Source organism: Amblyomma mixtum, chromosome 9 (genome assembly GCF_055824585.1).
Source record: "Amblyomma mixtum isolate Tamu chromosome 9, ASM5582458v1, whole genome shotgun sequence".
Classification (NCBI taxonomy): domain Eukaryota; kingdom Metazoa; phylum Arthropoda; class Arachnida; order Ixodida; family Ixodidae; genus Amblyomma; species Amblyomma mixtum.
The window spans coordinates 23,356,634-23,368,787 of record NC_143020.1 but is presented as its reverse complement, the minus strand read 5'-3'; the positions used below and the strand labels follow the sequence as shown (position 1 = coordinate 23,368,787).

At 45.8% G+C, this 12,154-nt stretch overlaps 1 protein-coding gene across 1 annotated transcript in view; it reads right to left on the bottom strand.

Annotated features, from left to right (window-relative positions):
* The window catches only part of LOC149328509 (glucoside xylosyltransferase 1-like), a 33,511-nt gene extending 23,630 nt beyond the window's left edge, over nt 1–9,881 (bottom strand). Inside the window, exons 1-3 of the mRNA XM_089560244.1 lie at nt 9,583–9,881; nt 2,900–3,047; nt 506–637 (exon numbers count right to left, since the gene is read on the bottom strand). Of these exons, the coding sequence (XP_089416370.1) occupies nt 506–637; nt 2,900–3,047; nt 9,583–9,881 (579 nt within the window). The remainder of the gene's footprint in view (nt 1–505; nt 638–2,899; nt 3,048–9,582) is intronic.
* Between the last annotated feature and the right edge of the window lie 2,273 nt (nt 9,882–12,154).

Sequence of the window (12,154 nt, the reverse complement as noted above, 5' to 3'; positions counted from 1 at the left end):
GCTGATGGGCGTCGTCATTCTGGGTTATTTTCACGGTAAACGGGGTCAGTCCAGCGAGTGCGGCTCCCGCAATGTCGAGAGGCATCGATGGTCATCGACTCAACACCTCATCCACGTTATTACAGCTTGTATATAAGAAGATGAGTCGACCAGACCTTGGTGCGTGAGCACGCAGATGGCGAGCTTCTTGTTCCGCGTCGCCACTTCGTCGTCTCTTCAATGTTCATATGTTGAAAGTGGTTTATTATATCTTAGTGCTATCCTCAACAGTTCGCAATGAGTGGCGGGAGTAATATTCTTCAAAAAAGTACAATCTTTAGGCCTATTTTAGGAGAAATGCTGCTATGTTCTCAGGAGATGAACGCAGAGGCTGGCCTAGAAAGAGGGTCTAACCAATCTACGGAGTTTATATTCTCTGGTACACTTGGAAACATGAGAAGCGATCAATATCATCGAACAAATCGTTCCCCAATATAAACGCAGGCCAGAAATGTAGGGCTCTTACCGGCACGAAAAGCCTCTGCGCAGAGCACGGCCGAAATATGGTACGCCATCTTTCCTTGTTTCTTTTTGGGAAAGCCGTTGACCGGACATCGACGTGGACCCTTTTAAGCACACTGGCGGGCCACGATGAGCACTTAAGTCATGTGAAGAAGGGTCCGAATTCGCCACGAAGGCGGACATAGAATAAAAAGATACAGTCAGCACAGCCGATAGAGCGGAAAAAAAATGTGCCCACTCACAGAAAAGAAACATCACCAAGAGAAGTAAGAATACTGAAACCTTATCGTCATCGTTGTTTTCTTTCCCAGCTGCTAAGCAACCAGATATTAGAGGGTCAGCTGAGCGATGCCTAACAAGTGCTTCTTTATCAACGACCTCATTTCCTTCGACTTCAATCCGACAGCTGCGCACATCGTATGATATTGCTCCTCTCCAGACAAAGCCGCCATAGAATAGTCAATTTCGGTGCCGAGAGGAGAGTTCGGTAATGTGGGTAACATGTGCGTCTTCAGTTCTACTAAGAGACCTGGCAAAGTGGAGTGAAGCAAAATCACAAATGCCCTGGTGTCCCAGGTAGCATGCGGCGAATTATATTTGAACGGCAGCGCTGCTACGCACTGTGTTTGCAGCTGCAGATCTTAGAAATGTCTAGACAAGAAATGCTTTCAGCTTTCATTAATGGCAAACCAGCATTGTTCTTAGGAGCTTCGTTTTCGGATACTGTAAAGCACTTTAAAAGATCCGCAGCCCCTCACTGCCAGGCTCACGAACTGCCCACTGAATATCCTAGTCTCCCTCAGCTTTAAACCATTCAATCGAGACTTCTGATCGGTAGTATTACGGCTGCCGTCACTCCCGTGCGACTGCACCTCTCAGTCGAGAGAGCCATAGAGTCAGATATGTCGCCAACGGCTGTATTCTGCAGATGCTGATGAAGGTTAGAACACCAGAAAACGCCTCTTTAAGGGCGATTAAATTGAGCTAGCACTATTTAGACGTAGAGGAGCGAAAGCAGCCAGCGATGCTGGGCGCCCTGCTCCATACATAAACAGGAGTGCATGGTAGAGAGAGGGTGTGGTAGATGGTCCTTGGCGATCGCAAAATGAACAAGGGAGGAGAAAACCTCAGGTTGCTTGAGCCAACGTTTCGACAAGGGGACTTGTCTTCGTCTGGGCAAAGCGTTCATCACTGGCAAGGGATTAAATAGGGCCTTCGCTCCGAGGAGGAAGGCCCCGGAAGGGCCTTCCTCCTCGGAGCGAAGGCCCTATTTAATCCCTGACAGTAAGTACCAGTAAGTACCAGTACTGTAATCCCTGACAGTAATTTCTGTAAGTACCGGCTTGAAGTCCGTAGCCTACCTGGTCGACTACCCTCGAATGTGAACTTAAGCAGTAACAATGGCATCAGATAACAGTAGTAGGTCTGGCAGAGGGAAAATGTAAGTCGTGATGTAAACACACAACCATCTACGGTAGGTCATGGCGCTCATCAACGACTGAAGCAAAGAACATGTCAACACTGGACGCGTTGTACGTCTGGCGCGCGCCCCCCGCAGTCCACTCGTCCACGAACGCCGGAAGATGGCGCCTTGTGTGGAAAGTAAGAGCGCGCACATAGACTGTGCGCGAGGGTGAAAAATTCAGGGGTACTTTGGCTCTCTAAAGTGCCGCATGGCGAAAGGGTTTCCTGGCCACTGTTTGTTTTTATTTAGTTTTTTATTTTTCATATTTTGTTTTTATTTATTGCTCCTTTACTTAACTTTATTGTTTTTTATTTTTATTTCCACATAATATTTTTTTTTGTTTTCATTTTTGTTTATTTTCTTATTTTTATTTCTTATTTTTTCCTTTTCTGGACTTTACTCCTTTTATTGTATTTATGAAGCCCATGCATTCACTAGATGCGCCTTTATTCATGCTGGAACCTTGGGCCTTTTAAGCAGTGACGCCGAAAGGCGGACGAATCTGACGACGCGTCTGTCGACACGGCTGCCGACGCGTCTGTTGAAACTTCTGCCGACGCGCCTGTCGAGACGGCTGCCGACGCGTCTGTCGACAATCATGCCGACGCGTCTGTCGACACGGCTGCCGACGCGTCTGCTAACGACAGTATGAGGCATTAAAGGCTTCCGCCTTAAAACATCTAGTTTGTATTGTTCCCGTGAAGCGTTCCTGTACGTAGGTATATGACAATATATCTAGCCAGGGCTTTTCATTGCTTATATATACTGGCGAAGAAACGCATCATTACGCCATTTTTAGACATCCAGGAAGTGTCATATAGTTCAGAAAAATAAATGTGTTTCAAAATCTCTTTTACCTTTTATACGGTCGTAAGGCTATTCCGAGAATTGCTTATTCATTTACCGAGACATTAGCTGTCTGCCCATACTCACCGCTTTCTTAACCTTGTGAAAATTGTTCCTGTCTGCAAAGATGACTATGCGTATCGGGGACGAGGAGTAAGCCACAGCAGATTTGACAGCAGTCATGCCGAGATCAAAGTTATCCGCACAGATGGCGAACACCAACGTGATTGTGTTTCTGCATAGAACTGAAAAAAGAGAACGTAATAGTAAAAGTGTGAGCAGTAAGCCTACGAGCGTATTACAGCCCCTCGACGTAGGGGAGCGGCACACTGAATCGTGGGAAGGAATAATGCAATAATATATTGATAAACTACAAGCAAATGAGCGAAAAGAAAACGCTGAGATAAGTAAACAGCCGAATTGTACCCCTAAAAATTGCGGTTAAGATTTCCGATCCAAAGAGAAATTAGCACCCAAATGTTGACGATCACGATCTACCGCCCTATTATAATGCAGGAATACATGCTCCGTGGCGAGTGCCTTGGTGATTTTGCAACCGCTGACTTGATCTTTTCCTTGAACACCTATGTGCCCTCCTCCAGTCCCGACCTCGCTGCCCTCACCCACGTAGCGCTACTCCCGATCACTCACTGCCTTCGGACATTTTCGATCGCTCTATTCACTCCGCCCTCAACACAGCTCAACGCGCGCAGCTTCTTGCCCTGCTCAACCAGTTTCGCTCGTTTGACCACCAGTCCTCTTTGCGCCATGCGACCGCTGTCGAGCACCACATTCAAACCGGTACACATACCCCTCTCCGCCAGCGCCCCTACCGTGTGTAACTTCCCGAGCGCCACCTCATCGCTGAGCAAGTGGACGACATGCTACAACCCGGCATTATTCAGCCATCTGCCAGTCCTTGGTCATCCCCAGTTGTCCTGGTGAAAAAGAAGGATGGCTCGATACGATTTTGCGTGGACTATCACCGCCTTAACAAAATTACGCGCAAAGACGTCTACCCGCTACCCCGCATTGACGACGCCCTTGACTGCTTGCAAGGCGCCGAGTTATTCTCCTGTCTGGATCTCCATTCCGGCTATTGGCAAGTCCCGATGTCTGAGATCGACCGTCCTATAACGGCATTCGTTGCCCCTGTTGGCCTGTATGAATTCACCGTAATGCAGTTCGGTCTCTGTAACGCTCCGGCCACGTTCGAACGAATGATTCGCGCGGTCTCAAGTGGAACGTTTGACTCTGCTCTTAAGATGATGTTGTGTTTTCGCCCGATATTCCGCGCATCTCAAACGCTTGCGCCAGATATAGAGCTGCCTCACCAGAGCTCGCCTTCAACTTAACCTCAAGAAATGTCACTTTGGTGCCCGGCAACTGAGAATACTCGGCCACCTCGAATTCAAACTTGCGTCCTGTTTGATCCTGACAAACTCCCTGCTATGGCTGATTTCCCTAAACCTACCTCTACGAAACAGGTGCGCCGAATTGTGGGTCTCTGCTCCTATTTTCGGCGCTTTGTCCCTAATTTCGCCGCTATCTTCGCGCCCCTTACGAAACTCCTCAATGGTCCCGCCGACCTGTCTACGTGGGACTCTGCCTGCGATGAATCTTTTACTGCGCTTCGTCGTCTTCTAACTTCACCCCCATATTCTTCGGCACTATGACCCCAGTGCTCCTACTGAGGTGCACACCGACGCAAGCTGAATCGGCCTCGGTGCTGCCCTGGCCAAGCGGAAGCCCGAATTTTCTGAATACGTTGTTACGTACGCCAGCCATGCCCGAGCCAAAGCAGAGCCGAACTACACCGTGACTGAAAAGGAGTGCCTGGCCGTAGTGTGGGCTCTCACAAAATTCCACCCATACTTATATGGCCGCCTGTTCACCGTCGCTACTGATCAGCAAGCTTTGTTCTGGTTGGCCTCACTCAAATATCGCTCAGGACGCCTTGGCCGCTGGGCGCTCCGTCTTCAGGAATTCGATGTTACGGTAGTTTACCGGCCGGGCCGCAAACACTCCGACGCCGACACCTTGTCACAATCGCCACTGCCCTCTCCTGCGTCCTCTTCCATCATATCTCATTCCCTACTATAGTAGTGACTTCCCCAATCGACAATGCCAGGATCCATGGATTTCATCCTTGCTCGATATCCTTCGTGCACACTCTACGTCCTCCATACCTCGGGCCCTTCGCCGCCAAGCTTCCCATTTTTCCATCCGCGATGATCTCCTGTACCGCCGCAACTATCGTCCGGACGGCCGAAAGTGGCTCCTCGTGATACCCCGACGTCTTCGGTCTGAGATCTGTGCGCACTACCATGCCGACCCTCAGAGCGCTCACGCTGGCTCGCTAAAAACCTACGACCGACTACACCAGAGGTATTACTGGCGGGGCATGTAAAACTTCGTTGGTTACTACATTCGCTCCTGCACAGCCTGTCAGCAGCGGAAGTCGCCACCTCGCCCCTCGAGTGCCCCGTTACAGCCATTACCGATCCCGGCTCGCCCTTTCGATCGTGTGGGGATCGACCTATATGGGCCGCTCCCCTTCACGGCCGCTGGGAATCGATGGATTATAGTCGCCGTGGACCACCTCAGTCGGTATGCTGAGACCGCTGCCCTACATGCGGCTACTGCTCGCTACGTCGCCTTCTTCCTTCTTCATCCCTTCGTCCTGCATCACGTCGCTCCTCGAGAAATTCTCAGTGACCGCGGCCGTGTTTTCTTGTCGAACAAGAAATGGTATCTTACTACTGAGATCCAATTCGCGCCATTTCTAGTAAAGGAATAGCGAATCGAATCGTTGACCGTCTAATGAATGATCTCCATAAATTAAAGATGTTAGCAGATCTCCAATTTAGCTTGCACCCTCCTTTGTCCAAAGAGCGGAGAAATTGTATTCCTATACAGAAATAAACAATTTCCAGGGAATGGATTGTTTTCAACTGATGTATTTTTTAGATTCAAGAAACTATTTGACTTAATTAACGATACTATACCTACAAAAATTAGAATCCCTCGGCTACTTTGGATTTGCCTTAGTCTTTTTGGGCAGTTGTCGTACCAACCATATAAGAAGTTCTCCAGTTTCAAGAAACGCTTTCTCTTCTTCATGCCTCACCAACAGAATCTGTGCAATTAACACGGATCGTACAGGTAAGACAATAATAACTCGGCTTAACATTTTAGCATCCGTAATAAAAAACAGGCACTTTGTGCAGATTCATTTACAGTGTCAAGTCAAATTTCAATCTAGCACGAAAAAAACTAGCCTCATGATATTTCGCACGCATCAAAATTAAAGTATAATGAGCTAAAACATTGTTACTAAGCAGCATCTCAGCAGAATTGGTCTTAAGTTTTCAATCGTTAGTTCCTTGTCGGGCATGGCTATCATGATTATTTTGGTGTGCTTCCGCTCTTCAAGTGTGGTGCCCTTGTTCCAGTGGTCATTTATGAATAATGTGAGGGCAAGTGCGGCTGTGTCGCTCATGATTCCAGTGGTGGCGTTAGATATGGAATGAACCCCTGCAGCTGTGTAGCGCGTCGAGCTTGCTATTCCCGTTCAGACTTCTTCTGTCGTGATGCGCTCGTCTTACTCTAAATTTCCGGTCGAGTTTTAATTTTCTTCAGAAGGATGTATAGGGGTAAAGTCCCCGCAAAATTTAATTTTTGTGTCCTGAGGGATGTCTTCGTCTTGGACCGGGAAGGTCGCTGGTAGTCTTTCCAGTGAGTTTTAGTTGGCTTTCACTTGTGGTAACGTGTGGGTCTCTTTTTGCATTAAATTCTTCATGTTAAATTCGTCATATTCTCGTTCTGCCCAGGATCCTATCTAAAGATTAGCATAAATTATCCTAGGTCATTCTTGCTAGTTGGTTCATGTACTAGGCACATTTACATCCTGCTTAGGAAACGTCTTCGAGAGAGCAGTGACAATCAGACTGCAACAATTCCTGAGCAAGAGTGGGCAGACCCCGAGCACCCTGCATGGCTTGCGAGCAAATTCTCCACCAAGGATATCCTCGCCCAGTTAAATGAACAAGAAGTCGTTAACATCCCACATGCAGGAGAACAGGTTGTCCTAGCTGTAGATCTCAAAGAGACTTTTGACAACGCGAGCCACCAAGAAATCTTGGAAGGACTAGCAAACATAAACTGCGGGAAGCAAACGTAATTTACGTACGAATCTTCCTAAGCGAAAGGAATGCGAAGCTAAACCTCCAAAAACTGGAAACCGTAAGTTTAGAGCCTCCGAATAAAGGCACCTCTAAGTGGCTGTAGTTCAACCAATATCCTTCGATATCGCCATTATCGGTCTGCCCAGAAAATTCCAACCCCTCCACGACTTAAGAAAAAATCTTTTATACAAATGATATCACAATATGGTCAGCCAAGCTCTGTGTGGCCGAAAGGGAGGAAGAGCTCCAAACTGCCACCACTACTACAGCTTTTCGCTTGGTCCGCATGAGACAGCTATTAAAGACCGAATGTCCTTGAAATGCTAGCAAAAGATTTCCACTTGAGGGAGAGAAGCTTCTTGCTTGACTTAAGCCTTAAATGATCTGCTACACGGAGCATTCTAAGAATATTCATTTAGCTGCAGCTGTAGGCTATGGCCTTAAGACTTTTGACCAAAACTCTAAATCGCACAACAAAACGTCACATAACCAATCCAATTAAAATCAGTGGTAGGCACTGCTAGCACTAGCTAAAACTTTAGAGAACCAGATATTCTTGGTTAGACGAGCCAAGAGGCTTGCGGAAGAGAGCGGAGTCCTGAAATTGGGGCCCCGACAAATATTTCGCCGATATGAGGCCAGATTGTTATATGACATTTCAATAAGCTTCGTAAACTCACAATATCGAATATTTAGATGGGAGAACAAGTCACCCATCCTTAGGAATCCTCTATATTTTTCGGTAGCATATTTGACACTAATCTAAAATTTACCTTGGGCACTATATCTATTGGCAAAAAAATTTATTTTGGGAAAAAACTATTAATTAAGATTACAGATTATATTACGCGCCGTATTCTCAAGTATGTCCAGTACGTTTTCGTTAAAAGTCTCCTTGTTATTGCGTATCATCATGAGGTAATATTTATGCAAGTCATTTGCGATGTATTTCTCTTCTGCAGAATCAAGGTTCCGAGTTTTATATTTTGCCCCATACGCAGCGTTTGCTTGACATAATTACTCCGACCTAAACGTTCTGAAAATAAACACATCATTAATCTCCAGTTACGCCTTATGATGAATGCTGCCGGTTAGGATGTTAAACTTGTTTTGTTTCTCCCCATCTTTTCTTGACGATATCAACAACCAGTTCTCTGCAAAATTGATATGATAATACCAAGGCGAATACTAATAATGTGAAAAAGTGCACTTTTCCAATAAAAGACTTCCACTGATCAGTCTTAACTGTTAAATTACCTGTATCACAGCCAGCATTCCCCATCTTACTAAAAACCATCCATGTCAACTGATTCAGCTTTAAGCCATGCCTGACGTGCCCTAATCTCCTCTTTTTGCTCGACACTCTAACGGCGGGCGGGCATAATTTCTCCTCATTTTGAATGTCTTCATTTCACCGCTTTCTGTGATTTGCATTTACCTCTACCGCATTTGTATAAGTTTTAGTTTTATATTTTTTTCCTGTCGTGCTCTTACTGCCACCTGATGACTTCTTCTCAGGTGTGCATAATTCTCTCCTCGCTAGGTTTTGAAAAACTTACTGCTTGCCGGAAATTCTACTAGTAAGTTTTATTTTGTCTACATTTCCCTGCTCATTTACGAAGCTTGCACACTTATGCATTTCTGATAAGAGGTCGCCCAGACAATTTTACTTCGGGACGTCGTACTGCAATAACATCTTGAGCACTTCTAATTGATTGTATTACCCCTACTAAAGTGTCAAACTCTAAAGTCTACAATCATGCCAAAAGAAACGCAACATGAAATATGACTTTTGTGTTTCATCGAAAAACAAAGCTCACCTTCCCTTCGCAAAAAATAGGCTTGTGTACCCAAAACTCCGCGCCACTTTATCACCTTGAGCAGAGGAATAAACAACCGTTAGCACTTATGCATCCTCACAAAAGGCGTAGGAGTAGCTGCAGCATGCAGCGCGAAACCAGTGTAAGCAGCGTCGCCTCTAGAAACGTCATTGCCATCGGCCTCGTTGGCAGGACTAGGGTACAGTACACTCGTCTACTGAGTGATGCCCTCCAAACCGACAATAGTGTAGACCCGCTGTATCTCTCTGTGAAACTCCTTACAGTGTGTGTTTACTCTCCGACATTTCATTTCTCCGTTATCCGTCGTGCGTACGGGAGCACCGCTTGGTTCACCAGAGGAAAAATTTGAGAGTACAGCAAAGATAAAAGCGCAAGAAAAGGACAACCGCAAAGTGGATTATCCACAAAGTGGCAGGAATGCACCGGAAGAATGTTTGCGTTAAGGTATTAAAGCCATGTATTTCTCGGGGAAAAATGCTCTTTCCAAACAATGCTTAGAAGTAGCCATCAATTCTATGAACAGATCTAATACCTAAAGGTCGACATCAGTTATTAAATGGCATTGAAGTCATTGAGAAGTGTCGACTAGAGGCAGCAGAAAGTGCTGAAGATTGTAGTTTGTAATGGCATACGATATTCTAATGAAATATTGAGTAGGTATGCGACACGGGTATTGAGAACGGTGGACCCTTCTTTTCATTCTCAAGCTTCGTTTCGGTGGGCACCTTAGGCCGTCACTTACCTGAGACCTGGTCTCTTGCTTGAGGAAGCACTAAGCTTCGTATCCTCTTGAGCTTTCGTGGTATTAGCCTTAGCAAGGCCGTTGAGCTTCGTTTTCACTTGCTTTAAGATAGCAAAGATCTTAGCACCTGCCTCCACTTTTGCAGAAACGAAGCACCGCGTACTGCCATCCATTTCAATGCCAGGAAGACATAGGCGAGAAGGCACGAGCCGCGGCCTCACAGTCAACAGCATAACCACGATGCACAGCAGGCTCAGGCATATGACTCTCTTGCGGGAACGGATTCTCTCGGAACTCATTTCAAGTTGGCTTCACACTGGAACATAGTGGGTGAAATACTTAAGATCTGAGGAGTTTTCCGTGCTGTCGCTTGAGCAAAACACCTCTTCATCATTTGGCGGAAAAATATGCTGGAATGGGGCAGTTGCCTTTCATTGGGACGCTTGTGCACAAATGGCGTACAACACACTGAAAACCCTCCTCCGTTCACAGTTTCCGCAGAGAAACATACTTCCCGCGAGGGAAATGTCATACTGTGAGGGATATGATCCGCGATATCTATTCAGATTTACTTAATACCATTTCCTACTGTCAATTCACCATCGATATAGGTGCAGGCTTAACTAAAGCAACAATCAGGCACTAACCGTCAGGCCGTTTGACTGTCTCTCTTTCGACCTGTTTGCCGCCAAAAGTTTCATAAACAGAGCGAAATTTATCCAGTGCGATGGGCGTCACCACAGACTCGCATTTCGGCCACCACTACAAGATTAACAAAATATCCGAAGTGAACACCGCCTATCAGATGTTTTATCGCAGCATGCCGTGAAATAAATTTTGTTTCAAAGATGATCTAAACTTCATTTCAATGTGAATGCTTTCTTGCGGCCAATTAAAATCGCGAATTCTCTCTCATACTTATGGTCCAAAATGATCCCTAGAAATGTGTTCACCGTGTCGGAATGCTACTTCAGTATTTTTGTTTTGAGCTGTTCCTTCCCCACCCGATAGGTAGATTTTGTTTTCCTTGTGCTGTGTGCTGTAGGGATTTATAGTGCAGTGCGGATGAGTATATCGTGCGTGAAAGTGGAGAATATGAGTAGCATGCTGTGGAGAGACACCATATTTCTCTCATACCATATTCGAAACATTATGCACTTCTTTAATTTCGTGTATTTCAGACGCGTAAAATGATCGGCGTTGCTTAGATGATGGGTCAACACTCTGCATTTTTTTAAGTTCTTTCAGACTTTGCTTTTCTGGCATCATTTTCTTCACGACATTGTTACCCAGCGTACGAAAACAAATCCATTATAGCGGCCGCGCCGGTCATCAAGGTTAAAGTTTTCCGGCTTCAATATCGCTGCTTTGCAAGGCCTATCAGGTTAAAGCCAAGCATCTGCTTAGCACCCGATGCATAAATAGAAACAATACATTTTTCTTCAAGGAATCTGAAGGAGAATGCGCCTGCCTGTTCTCCCAGGAGCATGGCTCTTTCCGTACTCAACCGGCGACCTTGGTAATGTGGTGAGCAAGAGATATTTTCCATCAACACATCCGAAACCGATGAAGAAGTTAGAGCAAAGGCGGCTCTGTCACTGTCAGCGCAGCCGCTCGTAGCGAGATTTTTCGCGCAAATTATTTTCCTTTCTGCGCGTACAGTGAAGTACTGGAGCCCCGGCTCATTCCCAGCCGTCAACGTTTAGTCGGGAGTTCAGTCACATTTTGTGGCTGAGATCCAGTATTTGAGAGAGAGAGAGAATAAACATTTTATGGTTACCGTGACGTGATTGTGAAACAATGCTATGATTCCTTCTGCGCTCTTACAGAAAAAAAAAGCTAGCAGGATCGATCACTACGATATCGAAAAAGGACCTCGCACACAGTAGCTCTCCCTTAGGTAGGATTGTTTTATGCCACATGCGGGATCATTGCAACATGCTGATCATGTTTTGATATCAGTCTGCTTAGAGAATGCCATCAGTGCGAAATCGTAACGAATGATCTCTTGGTAAACCAACCAGAGCGGGATAATTTCGAACCCCCCAGCCCCAGGAAGGTTTAGATATATGGTGACGTATCCTACCGTTTCATGTGCACCCTAAAGGGCAGCGAAATATCCTTAATTATTAGATACAAAGCAACGTCGAGCATAGAGATTCAGGCAGTTTGATGCCCCATGCAATACACTGTAGATTTGGTAATTAACTTTGTAACTTTTAATATAATTTACATAAGTTAATCATATCTTTCAACATTATGTCCATCCTATCTCCATTATTCCCACAAACTTTTCTTGTATTCACTGCAAGCGTCACTGAGATTTTCGCGACGACTCTGCACAATTGCTTGATGCCTTCTTCCCACCAGAGTATGGCCATGTTCTTTGACACCGAAGAAATTGCTACCAGTCCAGAACTGTACTCCGCGCCCAAATAAAGCAAATAAAGCAGATAAAGCAGGTAACTCTACCCACATTGTGCGCTTACACTCACACTGTCCGCGTTACGAATGCCTATTGTTGTCGCTACAGCTCTTTTCTTTCGAAAGGGAGATTACACCTCAGATATAT